Raw genomic sequence first — 20,012 nt, 5'->3', positions numbered from 1 at the left:
ATCAGTGAATCGTTAACTGGAGACTCGCTCTGACTTTATCATTTGAATCAGTGAATCGTTAACTGGAGACTCGCTCTGACTTTATCATTTGAATCAGTGAATCGTTCATTGGAGACTCGCTCTGGCTGGATGATTTGAATCAGTGAATCGTTAACTAGAGACTCGCTCTGACTTTATCATTTGAATCAGTGAATCGATAACTGGAGACTCGCTCTGACTTTATCATTTGAATCAGTAAGTTGTTAACTGGAGACTCACTCTGGCTGGATGATTTGAATCAGTGAATCGTTAACTGGAGACTCGCTCTGACTTTATCATTTGAATCAGTGAATCGATAACTGGAGACTCGCTCTGACTTTATCATTTGAATCAGTAAGTTGTTAACTGGAGACTCACTCTGGCTGGATGATTTGAATCAGTGAATCGTTAACTGGAGACTCGCTCTGACTTTATCATTTGAATCAGTGAATCGTTAACTGGAGACTCGCTCTGACTTTATAATTTGAATCAGTGAATCGATAACTGGAGACTCGCTCTAACTTTATCATTTGAATCAGTAAGTTGTTAACTGTAGTAAACAGTAAAATCATGTCATGACATATAGCCTACTGAGGTAAATGTTTCCCAAAATAAAACACTCAAAGTACAGGTACCTGATTTTTCACTTAAGCACACTAATCAAATAAAAGCACAGGTCCCAGGTCAGTGTTCCCAGACTTCTGTCGCTGATAATGAAGGGCGTGACAGCTAATCCCACAGTCTGAGCACTGAAAAGACTCATTCAGCTGCAAACGCAGATAACAGCAGTATTTCTGACTCGTCATGAGTATAAAATGACTCGCTCTGAGAACAAGCAACACCTGAGACGTCCGAACACAATCATCTGCTCAATCCTGCCATTTCCACTCCAGCAGAGGAGAAAACCTGGTCGAGTCTGATATCAGCTGCAGGAAACTTTCCAGTACTGCTGACGCCTGCTCTGTAAATACAACCAGTAAACTCACTGTCTCACTCACTTATGACTAATCTTGTTGTGTCAAACATACACACACACACTCTTGTTTTCCATGGTTGTGTTTGGCACGAGTGACAAAACGAGCCAAAGGAAAGTAAATTGCTTAACAGGAAAGCCAAAACCAGCTCAGTGAGAGGACCTGAGTGAAAGCAGTCAGGCATGAAGCCAGATCAACCCATGTTGGACAATTTCTCCATCCTAATTCACCTACTTATACTGCACTTGAAAGTATACACTATTATATACACACCACATTGCACTGTGTGTATAATAGGATCCAGTATGTGAATTAGTGATGGACATCCCTATAGTTTTGGCCCCTGAGGGACAACAAAAACCCTCCATCTCTTTCTCTCTCACAAACATTATTATAATGTCAGTGGAATGTTTTATTAACGTATTAAATAACGTACTGAGAACATTAATATAATGTCAGTGTAATGTTCTAATAAAGTATTATATAACGTACTGAGAACATTAATATAATGTCAGTGTAATGTTCTAATAAAGTATTATATAACGTACTGAGAACATTAATATAATGTCAGTGTAATGTTCTAATAACGTATTATATAACGTACTGAGAACATTAATATAATGTCAGTGTAATGTTCTAATAACATATTAAATAACGTACTGAGAACATTAATATAATGTCAGTGTAATGTTCTAATAACATATTAAATAACGTACTGAGAACATTAATATAATGTCAGTGTAATGTTTTAATAACGTATTAAATAACGTACTGAGAACATTAATATAATGTCAGTGTAATGTTCTAATAACATATTAAATAACGTACTGAGAACATTAATATAATGTCAGTGTAATGTTCTAATAATGTATTAAATAACGTACGGAGAACATTACTATAATGTCAGTGTAATGTTTTAATAACGTATTAAATAACGTACTGAGAACATAAATATAATATCAGTGTGATGTTCTAATAATGTATTAAATAACATACTGAGAACATTAATATAATGTCAGTGGAGTGTTCTAATAACGTATTAAATAACGTTCTGAGAACATAAATATAATGTCAGTGTAATGTTCTAATAACATAATGTCTTGATAAAGGTGACGCAGTGGCGCAGTAGGTAGTTACAGCAAGAAGGTCGCTGGTTCGAGTCTCGGCTGGGTCAGTTGGTGTTTCTGTGTTGAGTTTGTATGCTCTCCCTGCGTTTAAGTGGGTTTTCTCCGGGTGCTCCGGTTTCCCCCACAGTCCAAAGACATGCGGTACAGGTGAATTGGGTAAGCTAAATTGTCCGTAGTGTATGAGTCTGTATGGATGTTTCCCAGAGATGGGTTGCAGCTGGAAGGGCATCCGCTGTGTAAAACATGTGCTGGATAAGTTGGCGGTTCATTCCGCTGTGGCGACCCCGGATTAATAAAGGGACTAAGCCGAAAAGAAAATTAATGAATGAATGTTTTGATAACATATTAAAAAACGTTCTGGAAACATTAATATAATGTCATTACAATGTTTTAATAACGTATTAAATAACGCTCTGAGAACATTAATATAATTTAAATGCAATGTTCTAATAACATATTAAATAACATTCTGGGACCATTCATATGATATAAGGCTGAAACGTTATGAAAATAAACCACACATAGCATTAATGCATTGTCTACAAAAACTAGATGTTTTGAATACTCTAAGAACATTCCATGATAACGTTTTTACAACTTACTGAGGTCATTAGTGTAATGTTCTTAAAACATTATTATAATGTCAGTGTAATGTTTTAACAACATTTGAAACAACATTCTGAGAACATTAATATAATATCAATGTAATGTTGCAATAACGTATTAAATAACATTCTGAGAACATTAATATAATGTCAACAGAATGTTCTAAAAATGTTTTCATTAACATTCATTCATTCATGTTCCTTCGGCTTAGTCTGTTTATTCATCAGGGGTCGCCACAGCAGAATGAACCGCCAACTATTACAGCATATGTTTTACACAGCAGATGCCCTTCCAACTGCAACCCAGTATTGGGAAACACCCATACACACTCATTCTCTCTCACACACACACACTACGGCCAATTTAGTTTATTCAATTCCCCTATAACGCATGTGTTTGGACTGTGGGGGAAACCGGAGCACCCAGAGGAAACCCACGCCAACACGGTGAGAACATGCAAACTCCACACAGAAATGCCAACAGATCCAGCAAGCGACCTTCTTGCTGTGAGGCAAGTGCTATCTACTGAGCCACCGTGCCACCCCTTTTCATTAACATGTTAAGGAAAATGAATATAAAATGAGACTGAAACATTATACACGGTAGCTGATTCTGTGTGGGAGGCCCCCTACAGGCCGCTCTGTGTGTGTGCTGATGTTTTGATTTGGTGTGTGTACCTGTGAGGTGTTCAGCGGTCGGCGACACTCGACACTTCTTGAAGAAAGCATCTGTCTCTGGGTCTACAACCAGGAGTGATGTTTCCTCACCGCCGGCTTTAATCGCAGACACCACCTGCGCATGCTGCTTCCCCTCCACTGAAACACCGTTCACCTGAGGACACACACACACACTGCATGAATACACACAGCGGACTCACACCGATGCATTAAGAGTTCATAATGACATCATTAAAGCAATGAACTTAGATTGAGTGGTTTAATCCAGTACTATTTAAGTATCTTTAAGCTATTGTAAAAAGTAAAATTATAATTATTAATAATAACTGTATGTAAATAGAATTAAATATACAGCTATAGTCAGAATTATTAGAATTATTATTATTATTATTATGTATTTTTTTCTCCAAAGTTTGATGTGATTTTTTTATGTACAAGAGGCATCATCGTGGAAAAAAAGCTCTCAGCTTTTATTTACACTTGAACAAAACATGGCATGTGCAAAAGTATTCATACCCCTCTCAATAATGAATAGAAAAGCCTTTATTGGCTATTACAGCAATCAAATGCTTGCTATAATCGGTGAGCAGCTTTTTTGCATGTTTTTGCAGAGTCTTTCATCTTTAGCGATGAACTCCAACTCTTTCAGGCTGGAGGGTCTCTTTGCCATCACCCTAATCTTTAGCTGCTCCACAGATTCTCAATTGAATTTAAGCCAGGACTCTGGCTGGGCCACTACAAAACGTTAATGTTTTTGTCTGCTAGGAATAACTTTGGTCTTGAATATATATATATATATATATATATATATATATATATATATATATATATATATATATATATATATATATATATATATATACATATATAGGTCACGGGTTCGATCCTTGTCTGGGCCAGTTGGCATTTTTGTGTGGAGTTTGCATGTTCTCCCTGTGTTGGCGTAGGTTTCCTCTGGGTGCTCCAGTTTCCCTCACAGTCCAAAGACATGCGGTTAATCTGGGGTCACCACAGCGGAATGAACTGTCAACTTATCCAGCATATGTTTTACACAGCGGATGCCCTTCCAGCTGCAACCCATCACTGGGAAACACCCATACACACTTATTCACACACATGCACTACTGACAATTTAGCTTACGCAATTCAGCCGAGGCTCGAACCAGAGACCTTCTTGCTGCGAGGTGACTGTGCTACCCACTGTGGCACCATGATGCCCATATATATAGGGGAGACATGGACGAATGTACCATTTTTCATTAAAAAAAACACACCTTTTAAAAGATAATGTTTTACACAGAACAAGATTTAGCTGTGGTTACTAATGCATAACTGTGGTCTATCAATATCAGGTGGTATTATATACAAATGTAGAACAACTTCAAAATAGTTTTAGTTTGAACATAACTTGCACATTACTACTTTTTGACCCTGTCTGGAGGGCCAAAAGTAACACACGGGTGGGTCAAAAGTAACACAACAATATATGCTAGATTTATCTTGTTTATTTTAAATATATCTTACTATGACTTTGTTAGCGTGTCAACTGCTAACATATTCTGTCCTTTATCTTCATCTAAATACAAAACAAAACATATACAAAATATTTCCTCCTCAACTTTTGAACTTATAGATGATCATATATGAGATTTCAATACTGTTTTGACAACTGAACTGGACAGTGTCCACAGCTTGCATCTCGGAAATCTGCTCATTATAATATAGATTATATTAAACATCAGTTCATGTAGATTCAAGTTTATTTCAAGCACAGAAAATGTGACTTTTGCTCATTTGTGGACACTTTTATTGGGTTAAACATTTAAACATTTTAACTAAAGCAACCATTTTGACAAAATTTGGCCAGTCATTTCAACAAAAACATAACTTTGAGGAAAAATACATTCCTTTTAATGTTGATGATACACCATGTTGATGATACACCAATAGTAGATTAATTATTTGTCAACTTTGTTCCTGCGATATCTCACTTAAGCATTATTTCACATTAATACAATGTAAATAATACAGAAAAACAAACAAAAAGTGCTCAGGGGTAACTCAAATATTTGATCGGTGCTCTTTGGGTGAGGGATTCATCAAAACAACAACAGAAATTAGTCCAAGGCACTCGGAATATGTAGAAAATTTAAAAAGCCTTTATTCACATGGCTTAATCTTAAAGGAAACCTACGCATTTCGGCAGAAATCTGCCTTCATCAGGGTAAACAGTGATCAGGTGCGTTTAGAGTCTCTTTTGAGTACTATGGTCACATGACTCATTCAAACATCTCTACAATACTCAAATAATTTAACCGACATAGTCAACTATCATTGAAAAGCTCCTACTATACAAGATAAACTAGTGAGAAGCCATCTCTCCATCAGGAAGACTAATACTTGGTTAAGTCAAACAACAGGAAACTACAGATGTGGTAATTGCAATCATTGTGATAACATACTCAAAACGAATATATTTAGAGATCCATCATCAGGCTGAGAATTTAAGATTAATTCATTTATTAATTGCAATACTACATTTGTTGTTTAATCGACCGGAATGTCCGTGCGGATGTTTTTATATAGGAATGACTAAGAGAAAATTAAAATTGAGATTAGCGGAGCATAAAAATGCGATACGTACCTGTAACCCACAATATCCTATGGCCCTACATTATAAAAATCAAGGTCACGGCAATCCCAGTTCATTAAAAATAGTTGGGATTGAACATATTTATAATTCGACAAGAGGAGGAGACAGGATAAAAAGATTAAAGCAGAGAGAGACTTTTGGGATCTATACGTTAAAAGCAACTAGATTCCCAGGTGTAAATGGTAAATAGACTTTCCTTCATTTTTGTAAAACAGTTTATCCATAGATGATCCACTGATTATCATCATACATTGTAGAATGTGTTTGTATTTTCCTATGTGTACATGTTTTTATACGTGTATGTGTGTATATATGTGTTTGTGCACATGTAGATGTGTTCGGAAGTATGTATGTGCATGCCATGTTTAAGCATTTTTTTGTATGTCTGTGCATGGTTTAAAGTCGCCCTCTATCTATGCTGAATTAATGATGATAGTTGACTATGTCGGTTAAATTATTTGAGTGTTGTAAAGATGTTTGAATGAGTCATGTGACCTTAGTACTTAAAAGAGACTCTAGACACACCTGATCACTGTTTACCCTGATGAAGGCAGATTTCTGCCGAAACGCGTAGGTTTCTTTTAAGATTAAGCCATGTGAATAAATGTAAATAATACATTAGTTATATATCATTCCAGTAAAATGAATGAAAAATGGTTGTAGTTATGTAAGTTAAGTTACGTAATTCTGACTAGAGTCTGCAATAGAAATGTAATTATTTTAAATAAATGATTAGCCAGTGTTTCACACTCAAATGAAGGAAAATGGCTAGTTTTTGGCGTCGTCCTGAAATCTATTTTTGCCACATTATTCACATCTTCATTGTTCCCCCAAAGAGAGTGTTTATCAAAGCAAGGATTCATTTTTCAATATTATCAGTGTCCCTTCCTGCTGTCCGAGGGAAGGATATCCTGTCTTCAGTTCACAAAACATTCACGCAGCACACGTCTGCCAAAAAACAGGAGGAAACCAGAAGAAATCAGTTTAAGCAAGAAAATTGTGACTTTCTCGAAATATGTGTTATATAATAATATTCAAAACGTTAGGGATAAACTACATATAGCAGGTTGTTATCACAGAATAAAGCCTGAGAGGTTTATCGGCAGCCCAATCTAAAAGGCAGCGCTGTTGTTTAAGACTGAAGGGTTTATTCTGTGAAAGCAATCACTTTCTCTCACTTAATACACAGCTAATTGCAAAATAAAAATTAGACACGAAACATTGTTCTGAACCATAATAGTTTATTAACTCTTTGATTAACCTAGTTTATTAACTCTACTCAAAGCTAACAGAAACTAAAACAGCTGATGGAGTATACACTAACCTGCGCATTATTCAGACACAAGATGGCGCTAGAGTCAAAAACACAAAGCTGACAGAAATGAAAACAGCTGATGGAGTATACACTAACCTGCGCATTATGCAGACACAAGATGGCACTAAAGAGTTAAAAACACAAAGCTGACAGAATCTAAAACAGCTGATGGAGTATACACTAACCTGAGCATTATTCAGACACAAGATAGCACTAAAGAGTTAAAATCAAAGCTGACAGAAGCTAAAACAGCTGATGGAGTATACACTAACCTGTGCATTATTCAGACACAAGATGGCGCCAAACAGTCAAAAACACAAAGCTGACAGAAACTAAAACAGCTGATGGAGTATACACTAACCTGTGCATTATTCAGACACAAGATGGCGCCAAACAGTCAAAAACACAAAGCTGACAGAAACAAAAACAGCTGATGGAGTATACACTAACCTGCGGCATTATTCAGACACAAGATGGCGCTAAACAGTTTAAATCAAAGCTGACAGAAGCTAAAACAGCTGATGGAGTATACACTAACCTGCGCATTTTTCAGACACAAGATGGCGCCAAACAGTCAAAAACACAAAGCTGACAGAAACTAAAACAGCTGATGGAGTATACACTAACCTGTGCATTATTCAGACACAAGATGGCGCCAAACAGTCAAAAACACAAAGCTGACAGAAACAAAAACAGCTGATGGAGTATACACTAACCTGCGGCATTATTCAGACACAAGATGGCGCTAAACAGTTTAAATCAAAGCTGACAGAAGCTAAAACAGCTGATGGAGTATACACTAACCTGCGCATTTTTCAGACACAAGATGGCGCCAAACAGTCAAAAACACAAAGCTGCCAGAAACTAAAACAGCTGATGGAGTATACACTAACCTGCGCATTATTCAGACACTAGATGGTGCCAAACAGTCAAAAACACAAAGCTGACAGAAACAAAAACAGCTGATGGAGTATACACTAACCTGCGGTATTATTCAGACACAAGATGGCGCTAAACAGTTTAAATCAAAGCTGACAGAAGCTAAAACAGCTGATGGAGTATACACTAACCTGCGCATTTTTCAGACACAAGATGGCGCTAAAGAGTTAAAATCAAAGCTGACAGAAGCTAAAACAGCTGATGGAGTATACACTAACCTGTGCATTATTCAGACACAAGATGGCGCCAAACAGTCAAAAACACAAAGCTGACAGAAACTAAAACAGCTGATGGAGTATACACTAACCTGTGCATTATTCAGACACAAGATGGCGCCAAACAGTCAAAAACACAAAGCTGACAGAAACAAAAACAGCTGATGGAGTATACACTAACCTGCGGCATTATTCAGACACAAGATGGCGCTAAACAGTTTAAATCAAAGCTGACAGAAGCTAAAACAGCTGATGGAGTATACACTAACCTGCGCATTTTTCAGACACAAGATGGTGCCAAACAGTCAAAAACACAAAGCTGACAGAAACAAAAACAGCTGATGGAGTATACACTAACCTGCGGTATTATTCAGACACAAGATGGCGCTAAACAGTTTAAATCAAAGCTGACAGAAGCTAAAACAGCTGATGGAGTATACACTAACCTGCGCATTTTTCAGACACAAGATGGCGCTAAAGAGTTGAAAACACAAAGGTGACAGAAACTAAAACAGCTGATGGATTATACACTAACCTGCAAATTATTCAGACACAAGATGGCGCCAAACAGTCAAAAACACAAAGCTGGCAGAAACAAAAACAGCTGATGGAGTATACACTAACCTGTGCATTATTCAGACACAAGATGGCGCTAAAGAGTCAAAAACACAAAACTGACAGCTAAAATAGCTGATACACTAACCAGCACCACAAGATGGTGCTTTTAGAAAGATTTTCTTTTTGAAATATTTCCCAAATGATGTTTAACAGATTCAGGAGTTTTTCACAGTATGTCTGATAATATTTTTTCTTTTATAGAAAGTCTTACTTATTTTATTTCGGCTAGAATAAAAGCAGTTTTCAATGTTTTTAAACCTATTTAAAGTCAATATTATTAGCCCCTTTAAGCAATATTAGTTTTGGATTGTCTCCAGAATAAGCCATTGTTATACAATGATTTGCCTAATTACCCTAATTTTACCCTAATTAACCTAGTTAAGCCTTTAAATGACACTTTAAGCTGAATACTAGTATCCTGAATAATATCTAGTCAAATATTATGTGCTGTCATCATGGCAAAAATAAAAGAAATCAGTTATTAGAAATCAGTTATCAAAACTAATATGTTTAGAACTGTGTTGATTAACTCTTCTCTCCGTTAAACAGAAATATATGAAAAACATTTACAGGAGGGCTAATCGTTCTGACTTCAACTTTAACATATTTGATGTCATAGTAAAAATGTGCTGTCATGTTGAGGGACTTTGCGTCAGATCTATATGAGGAAGAAGGTGTGTCTGAGACTGGACCTCCGTCCCAGAGGAACCGGACAATGTTCTCTCAGCAGGACAATAGCAGTCTGTCCCGCACAAAGAGCCTGGCTCACAGCAGGAGCCCTGGAGGCCCCTGAGGGACAACAAAAACCCTCCGTCTCTCTCTCCTCCCTCTGCTTCCTTCACTCCTTCAGTGGGTCTCACTCCGGATGAAGACCAAGATAACAGGGAACACTCTCAGAACATTAAAATAACGTCAATGAAATGTTCTAATAACGTATTAAATAACATTCTGAGAACATTAATATAATGTCAATGTAATGTTCTAATAACGTATTAAATAACGTTCTGAGAACATTAATATAATGTCAATGTAATTTTGTAATAACGTATTCAATAACACTGGAAACATTAATATAATGTCAATGTAATGTTGTAATAACGTATTCAATAACACTGGGAACATTAATATAATGTCAATGTAATGTTTTAATAACATATTTTAAAAACTCTGGGAACATTAATATAATGTCAGTGTAATGTTCTAATAACGTATTTAATAACACTCTGGGAACATTAATATAATGTCAATGTAATGTTCTAATAACGTATTAAATAACGTACTGAGAACATTAATATAATGTTAGCGTAATGTTCTAATAACGTATTTAATAACGTTCTGACAACATTAATATAATGTCAGCGTAATGTTCTAATAACTTATTTAATAATGTTCTGACAACATTAATATAATGTCAGCGTATTGTTCTAATAACGTATTTAATAACGTTCTGACAACATTAATATAATGTCAGCGTAATGTTCTAATAACGTATTTAAAAACGTTCTGACAACATTAATAAAATGTCAGCGTAATGTTCTAATAACGTATTTAATAACGTTCTGACAACATTAATATAATGTCAGCGTTAATAGCGTAATGTTCTAATAACGTATTTAAAAACGTTCTGACAACATTAATATAATGTCAGCGTAATGTTCTAATAACGTATGAGATTGAGATTGTGTTTTTTACAGAAGAGGGCGGAGCTATAAATGCCTGTGTGTCAGCATAGTGGCAGATTCAAAAACAAGACTAACATCCTATGCTAATGAGGAAGAGATGGTCACTAATGGGCGGGGCTTTCCCCCTCTGATGACACCTACAACGGGAGAATGTCAGTCAAAGTGTTTCTGCAGACTGTTTCTATCAAGTGTGATTATTAAAAATACAATGAATTAATTTTTACAATTAGAGGCTGGATATATTCACACACTGCTGTTTAGGAGTGGGGTTTGGTGCCACGCCACCTTTTAAAAATCGTATATTTTCGTGCGACTGAACTCTTAATTAGCCACTAAACTGACCAAAGGTAAAATAGTTATGTTTTGTACCTGTATGATGCGGTCTCTGGGCCTGAGTCCGGATCTCTCTGCCGGCGAGTCTTCATCTACGGCTCTGATGAACTGTCCTGGTCTGGATTTCTCACTGTGCAGGTTAAAACCGAAGCCATTGGAGCCTTTCTTAATGACGCAGAGCCGCGGTCTGAGCTCGGGCTTCAGGTCCTGCAGGACAAACACAACACAACATTAGCAAACACAAGCAGATGAAGCTGAAGCGCAGGATATTTTATATATGCGACATCCAAATATGAGCTTGTATGTCATGTCATACCTGTCAACCCTCCTATTTTTCCCGGGATTCTCCCATATTTTACAGTTCTATCCCGCTATCATCCTGTAAAGGTATTTTCCTGTATTTTTCCCGTATTTTCATTCTTTCTCTGAAGGTTGGCAAATAAACATTAAAGAGCCGAGCCTCCCTATACGCAACCCATACCGCCGAACCACCAGGGGCCGCCCCTTGCTCTTAAATGTGAGTCTGTTCTGTGCTTTCGCTTTGTTTAGGCTAGAAAACACTTTGAAATGAATATAAAAACGGCGGGATTCCCTTCCTTTTCATTACAGGTGCCGTCTCCCCTTCATATGCAATCCTCAAAACAGTCATGTAGCAGTGCGTGACTGTCAGCTGATGCGCTCCATAGTGATAAATAGACGCTGTTTCCCAAACGGATTCTGTACATGCGATTTGAAGCGGAGTGAAAGTCTGTGTTTTGAGCACGTGTTTGAACAGACTTATACACATAATTAATAATAATAACATCTAAAGATGTCGATCTTAGTGGGGGTTTTTTTTCAAACACAACTAATTTTGTCCTAAATGAGCATAAAAAGTCAGGAAAGCCATCGAATGCTTTCATTATAACGTTAGATCTGTGCATTTTTGAAGGTGATACCTGTTATTTAATGTAACGAAAAGAAAAAACTCTAAATAAAAAAGAGATTCGTTCGCTGCTCTTTAATCAGAATGTGTGAGTTATACAGTGAAGAAACGGCTATTCAGATTTGATACTTGATTCTATTTCATTATAATAGCTTTTAATATTAATAAGCTGAACTGTTTGCTAATGTATTCGCTGCTAATGCATACTATTTATTTTTTCTTTTATAAATAATAATAATAAAACAAATTAGTGACCATTTACCTGTTTATTTACAATTAAACAGCTCCAAATTAACATATTTAGTCGTTTGGGAATTTTTTTAACGAAGGGAGTGGGGGGGGGGGGGTGTTCTGGGGAATCCCTTATTATGGTGGGCATATCCCATATTTTCACATCCCAATGTTGACAGGTATGTGTCATGTATGTAATTTGCATATATTTCCATATATCCTATTTCTATATGGGATGGTCTGTTTTGAGGATGTTCTTTAATTACCATTGCAGTCTATGGAGAATCAGAGAGCTCTCGCATTTCATTTAAAATATCTTCATTTGTCTTCTGAGGATGTACAAAGGCCTCCGGTGATTTGGAATGACACGAGGAGGAGTAATTATGAACAGAATTTGAATTTGCGGGTAAACTAACCCTTAACCCCTAAGAAGTGCACTAATTCTCCTTGTTCTCTCCTTGCCGAAATGCGCTATGATGCTATGATGGAAACACATCTAGTGAATAAACTCCAGCATGCACATCAGTAAAGTGATGGGATTTTGCGTTAACAGATGATAAGATGTGTGTTTCAGGGAGATGTTGTTTTGCTCATTTCTAAAAGGCGTCAGTCGTCAGTCCGTCATCACAGAGCTTCAGTATTATTATTATTCTATTATTATTCCTTCTAGAAATGTCTTGAGCATCTGTCTGCGCTCCCCAAGAGCGTCTCACGCCTCCAAAAGCCACCGCATGTACCGCGTTCATTACATTTCGTCTTCTGAGGCGCAGTTCATTTATTAGAGAAGAAAAAACACCACAGTGGCAAATCCCAACACAATGAACTACACTTCTCCGGCTCACATTTGAGCAAGTTTATCAGAAAGTGGTGATTTTGTTCTCTTTTGTTACTCATTGTATGGAAACGCTGCTTTATTCGCAAATGTTTTACGCGATATTCCAGTTTTGCGCATAAATCTAACTCGCATCCTTGAATGGACTCACAGCTGAGCCGCCCCTCACTGTTCTCAAACACACACATCCAGGAAAATAACACCCTTCCGCTGCCTTCAGCAAGGCTGCTGGGGGCTTTTTATAGCTTTCTTGACACTGATTCAAACGACACTATTTGTGTTTAATGCGCTGCTGATTATATTTAGCAACAATGCTATTCAACACATCGGCTTTGTCATCATCACACACCCTTAATCATTATGGGGGAAGCAGTTTCACTTTCCTGGAGGGCAGAGTAACTTTACTCAGGACAGAAGCGATTGTTCATATAATGCCAGCATTTACAAATTAGACTGCTCGACTTAAAGGCACAATATGTACAGTGTTTTTCATTATAATACTCAAAAACCACCAGAACAGTGTTGCATGTTTTGCTCACTTATGTACTTACATTATCCCAAATGTTCTCAAGTAACTGCTTGAGCAATTTTAACTAGTGAGACGGAGCGTGTGCTAAGGACGTCGCATACCCTCCATTTCTGATTTGAGGGAATGATGCAATGTGGCATAATAAAAGCTCTGCTGCTTTCATGCCGCGTCACACTCATTTGGCCATTTCTTCAGCTTATTGCATACTGAATCCCAAATTTTTGTCCGTAATTTTCACAAATTCCATAAATTCGACCTGATGTTGTGTCGGTCGTATTGACACGCTGTCTCTGAAACGTCTGTCATTAAAATATATATATCTGGTTTGATTTTTTTTCAGTTTTTCGCATTCGAAAAAGGTGTTTCGAGAGGTGTTTTGACAAATTAGGGCCACTGTACAAGAGAAAGCTGTGTTTGTGTGTATATATGTGTGTGTCTCCGTACTTAAGACAAACTACCAGTTTCTGTTCAAGCTCAATTGGTTTTTGGAAATAGGTGATCTACTTTTTAATATTTGGTTCCAGCAAACAAGTCATTTTTTATTCGCTTGTGTAGAAAATGCTTCTTGATTTAAGAATGTTTCGATTTTTGGACTAGAAACAAGGCAGAATAATGTAAGTGGGTAAAATAAGTGTTGAACACGTCAGCATTTTTCATCAGAAATCACAATTCTAAAAGTGCTGTTGACTTGAATTATTAACTAGATGTCAGTAACGCCTAAAGTAATCCACACATACAAAGACAGTAAAACTGATGAGTGTAGAAATGAAGTTATGTGTATTAAAATGAAAAGACAAAGGGAAAAGTATTGAACACATGAAGAAAGGAAGGTGCAAAAAGACATAGAAAGACCAGACGGCAGCTGACTGCTTTTCTTAGATTTTTTTGTCTTGTTTCAAGTCCAAATATCTAAACATTACCTTAAATCACAAAGAATTCTTGTTTTTAAGAAAAAATGAGTCAAACTTAAGTGAGTTTTTCCTTAAAACAAGCTAAATAATCTGCCAATGTAGCAAGCGAAATAAACTTATTTCAAAGTGAAAACAAGTGATTATTTATGGCAGATTATTTTGCTTGTTTTAAGGAAAAACTCACTTAATTTTGACTTATTATTTCTGAAAAATGAGACAATATCTTTTACTTGTCTAGAAAATGCTTCTTGATTTAATAATTTTTAGATATTTGGACAAGAAGCAAGATGAAAAATCTAATTAGGAAAAGCATTTTTGCAGTGTGTGAAAACAGTCTATATACAGTGAGTAAAATAAGTATTGAACACATTTTTCTCAGAAAACACAATTCTAAAGGTGCTGTTGACTTGAATTATTTACTAGATGTCAGTAACGCCTAAAGTAATCCACACATACAAAGACAGCAAAACTGATTAGTGTAGAAATGAAGTTATGTGTATTAAAATGAAATGACAAAGGGAAAATGTATTGAACACATGAAGAAAGGAAGGTGCAAAAAGACATGGAAAGACCAGACAGCAGCTGAAAAGGTTTTTCTTACTTCGATTTTTGTCTTGTTTCTAGTCCAAAACTCTTAAATCAAGTAGCATTTTCTAGACAAGCAAAAAATGGTCTTGTTTTCTGAAATAATGAGTTAAAATTAAGTGAGTTTTTCCATAAAACAAGCAAAATAATCTGCCAATGTGGCAAGCAAAATAAACTTATTTCAAAGCAAAAACAAGATTATTTTCTGTACCCCACTGGCAGATTATTTAGGTTTTTTAAGGAAAAACTCACTTAAATTTGACTCATTATTTCTGAAATTGAGACAATATTTTTTGCTTGTCTAGAAAATGCTTCTTGATTTAAGAATGTTTCGATATTTGGACTAGAAACAAGACAGAATAATGTAAGTGCGTAAAATAAGTATTGAACACGTCAGCATTTTTCATCAGAAAACACAATTCTAAAGGTGCTGTTGACTTGAATTATTTACTAGATGTCAGTAACGCCTAAAGTAATCCACACATACAAAGACAGTAAAACTGATGAGTGTAGAAATGAAGTTATGTGTATTAAAATGAAATGACAAAGGGAAAAGTATTGAACACATGAAGAAAGGAAGGTGCAAAAAGACATGGAAAGACCAGACAGCAGCTGAAATCTTTAAACGCTTTTCTTAATTTTTTGTCTAGTTTCTAGTCCAAAATTGTTGTTTTTTCAGAAATAATAAGTCAAAATTAAGTGAGTTTTTTATTAAAACAAGTAAAATAATCTGCCAAATGTAGCAGGCATTATTTTCCTTACCATGTTGGCAGATTTGTTTGCTTTTTTAAGGAAAAACTCACTTAATTTTGACTTATTATTTCTGAAACAAGAATGTTTTACTTGTCTGGAAAATGCTTCTTGATTGAAGATTTTTTAGATATTTGGACTAGAAACAAGACAGAAACTGCAAGTAGGAAAAGCTTTTTTCCAGTGTGGATTTCCCAAGCCAACATACTATAATAATAACAGTGAAACATCATAAACAATTAGAAGTAAAGTCCATAAAGCCACAGCTAAGAGTCTCCTGATCCTCCCAGCAATTCTTTCTCTCTCTCTCTCTCTCTCTCTCTCTCTCTCTCTCTCTCTCTCTCTCTCTCTCTCTCTCACACACACACACACACACACTATACGCCAGCATTTCTATGGGAAGGAAAAGCAGGACTTCCTGAGGACCACACCTGCTTTCCACTGTCAGAAACAATGCAAACACCACCCACCTAAAACACGGTGGACATGGGACGGGTGGACAACATCACAAAAATCAGCCTGACGAATGGCTCCGTTTCAATTCTGCACACTATAAATAGAGGCTAATCACGACGGACACTTGAAGAAATAAATCAGACATTCCACAGCAGACTGCGCAAATACGGATCAAATGAATGAAAACATCAGTGCAATGCGGTGGAGTAATGTTAATAACACCAAACAATTGTGGGAAAATGGTACACTGCAATCCTTAGTTTTCTTATAATCAGTGGCTCAGTGGTTAGCACTGTCGCCTCACCACAACAAGGTCACTTATTTGAGTCCCGGCTGGGTCAGTTGGCATTTCTGTGTGGAGTTTGCATGTTCTCCCCATGTTGGCGTGGGTTTTTTCATTAAATTAGGGCGGAGCTATCAGTGATTTAGGACAATGCTACCAGTAATTTATGGTTATCAGTCATTTAGGGCGGGGCTATCAGTCATTTAGGGCGGAGTAATTTATCTTTTAGGGAGAAGCTATCAGTCATTTAGGGCAGGGCTTTAAGCTATTTAGGGCAGAGTTATCAGTCCTTTAGGGTGGAGCTATCAGCCATTTAGGGCGATGTTATCAGTCCTTTAGAGCGGGGGCTATCAGTCATTTAGGGCAGGGCAATCAGTCATTTAAGGTGGGGCTATCAGTCATTTAGGGCGGAGCTATCAGTCATTTAGGGCGGAGTAATTTATCTTTTAGGGAGAAGCTATCAGTCATTTAGGGCAGGGCTTTAAGCTATTTAGGGCAGAGTTATCAGTCCTTTAGGGTGGAGCTATCAGCCATTTAGGGCGATGTTATCAGTCCTTTAGAGCGGGGGCTATCAGTCATTTAGGGCAGGGCAATCAGTCATTTAAGGTGGGGCTATCAGTCATTTAGGGCGGAGCTATCAGTCATTTAGGGCATGGCATTCAGTCATTAAGGGAGGAGTTATCAGATATTTATGGTGGGGATATTAGTAATTTGGGTTGGAGTTATCAGTCATTTAGGGCAGGGCAATCAGTCATTTAGGGCGGAGTAATCTGTCTTTTAGGGAGAAGCTAGCAAACATTTAGGGCGGGGCTATCAGCAATTTAGGGCGGAGTTATCAGGCATTTAGGGCGGTGTTATCAGTCCTTTAGGGCAGGCTATCAGTCATTTAGGGCGGAGTTATCAGACATTTAGGGCGGATCTATCAGTCATTTAGGGCATGGCAATCAGTCATTAAGGGCGGAGTTATCAGTCATTTAGGGTGGAGTTATCAGTCATTTAAGGCGGGGCTATCAGTCATTTAGGGTGATGCTATCAGTCATTTAGGGTGGGGCTATCAGTCATTTAGGGTGGGGCTATCAGTCATTTAGGGTGATGCTATCAGTCATTTAGGGTGGGGCTATCAGTCATTTAGGGTGATGCTATCAGTCATTTAGGGTGGGGCTATCAGTCATTTAGGGTGAGGTTATTAGTCATTTAGGGCGGGATTATCAGTCATTTAGGGCGGGGCTATCAGTCATTTAGGGTGGAGCTATCAGTAATTTAGGACAGAGTTATCAGTCCTTTAGGGCAGAGCTATCAGTTATTTGGGGCAAAGCTATCAGTCATTTAGGGCGGACCTATCAGTCATTTAGGGTGGAGTTATCAGTCCTTTAGGGTGGAGCTATCAGTCATTTAGGGCGGACCTATCAGTCATTTAGGGTGGAGTTATCAGTCCTTTAGGGCGGAGATATCAGTAATTTAGGGTGGAGTTATTAGTCCTTTAGGGCGGAGCTATCAGTCATTTAGGGTGGAGTTATCAGTCCTTTAGGGCGGAGATATCAGTAATTTAGGGTGGAGTTATCAGTCCTTTAGGGCGATGCTATCAGTCATTTAGGGTGTAGTTATCAGTTATTTAGGGCGAAGTATTCTGGGGAGAAGCTATCACTGCGTGTCTCGTTTATGTCTTATTTTCATCCGATTGTCGATCTTCCTCCATTTTTTTTGCAACATCTTTCATCTTCCAACTATCCAAATGTTTCCCAAAGGTTGAAATTAGCACTATTAAATTATTAATCTTGATGAATTACATCCAAAATAAAAGTTTGTTGCAATTAATCACGATTATTGTTTTGGCTGCACTAGTTGAACTCATAAACCGCCCTACTTTTTTTTCAGCACCGTTCCACTTGAATGTACACCCCAATATTGAAAAGATCTTAACTTCCATTTCATGCCAACTTTAAATCAGTTATATGATAATGCCACTGTGTGCCATTTCCACTAATCTTCGATTAATCTTTTGCCATTTTTGTTCTGCCTCCAACGGTACATGATGGAGCTCTACCCTGATGCACAATGGCCCAGCACTGGCAGTGCAACAGAGGATGTGTTGTGCGTCTGCTGCGGAGGAATCTCAGAAAGGGCAAGGAATCCGTGGAATCTGCTGCAATCACAAAAGCCTGTCCATCTCGAGAGCGGGGACCATTGAAATGAAAATGGGAGGAACTAAGGTTTGGCTCCTGCAGCACATCCTGTGTACACAACCCTGGCCTTGACCTGAGATCAGCCCTGCCAACCCGACACAATCACAGTCACTGCCAGCACAACAACAAAACATTTAAATCAGCTGAACTCTGAAACAGTTGACTGCGCTAGTACATATTTTAGTGTTGCTTTACTTGAGTATTTGTGATGCAAACATATGGTTTAAACTCAAATGCACAAAGAGTGAAGAAATTACAGTCTAAACTGCATCAGAAACCCACTTGGGGTACCAATCCATGGCCCCCTCCTCTTCTTTACATGCACTCTCTGGGACCAATTATTTACTTAAAGTAATTATTTCTTCTTTCTGAACACTTTGTACTTCTAACCTATTAACAAAAATATACTATTTTGACTCAACATGGCATAAAAGTTTAAATTTGGCACACAAGTTACTATTTACACAATAGAAAGAGTAAAAAACTAATAAAGATGAACTTAAGTGGGTCAAAAATGCACTCTTAATGACATTACATGTTAAAGTAACAGTGGATCAATCACCTTTTATCAAAGTTGTCCTAAAACTATTGAACAAAACCCCTTCTATATGAGCTCATGGCAGTATTTGTGATGCAAACACACATGGTTCTGTCTCAAATGCACAAACAGCGAGGAAATTACAGCGTAAATTCCATAAGAAACCCACTCGGTGTACCTCAGGGTTCAATACATGGCCCCCTCCTCTTCTTCATAAGCACTCTCTGAACCAGTAACTTACTTAATTATTTCATCTTCCTCAACACTTTCTAGCACTTGCACTGCTGCGTTTAAGTGAGTGAATGTGCACTTGTAGAGTACTTCTTACTATTAGTTACTATTTACACAATAGAAAGAGTAAAAAAAACTACTAAAGATGTATTTAAGTCCTTCTTAAGTGGGTCAAACATGCATTTAAGTGAGTGAATGTGCACTTGTAGAGTACTTCTAACCTATTAATAAAATATACTAGGACTCAATATGGCATAAAAGGTAAAATTTGGCATAAAGTTACTATTTACACAATAGAAAGAGTAAAAAACTACTAAAGATGTATTTAAGTCCTACTTAAGTGGGTCAAAAATGCACTCTTAATGACATTACATGTTAAAGTAACAGTGGATCAATCACAT

General features: G+C 37.2%; 1 protein-coding gene across 1 annotated transcript in view; it reads right to left on the bottom strand.

The window, feature by feature from the left end:
- Positions 1-20,012, bottom strand: part of nherf1b (NHERF family PDZ scaffold protein 1b) — a 47,721-nt gene that overhangs the window by 8,587 nt on the left and 19,122 nt on the right. The window contains exons 2-3 of the mRNA XM_056454364.1: positions 11,194-11,364; positions 3,403-3,556 (exon numbers count right to left, since the gene is read on the bottom strand). Coding sequence (XP_056310339.1) covers positions 3,403-3,556; positions 11,194-11,364 — 325 coding nt within the window. The remainder of the gene's footprint in view (positions 1-3,402; positions 3,557-11,193; positions 11,365-20,012) is intronic.

Source organism: Danio aesculapii, chromosome 3, assembly GCF_903798145.1.
Source record: "Danio aesculapii chromosome 3, fDanAes4.1, whole genome shotgun sequence".
NCBI lineage: Eukaryota > Metazoa > Chordata > Actinopteri > Cypriniformes > Danionidae > Danio > Danio aesculapii.
The sequence above is the reverse complement of the archived record's forward strand: the minus strand, read 5'-3'. Positions and strand labels throughout refer to the sequence as shown.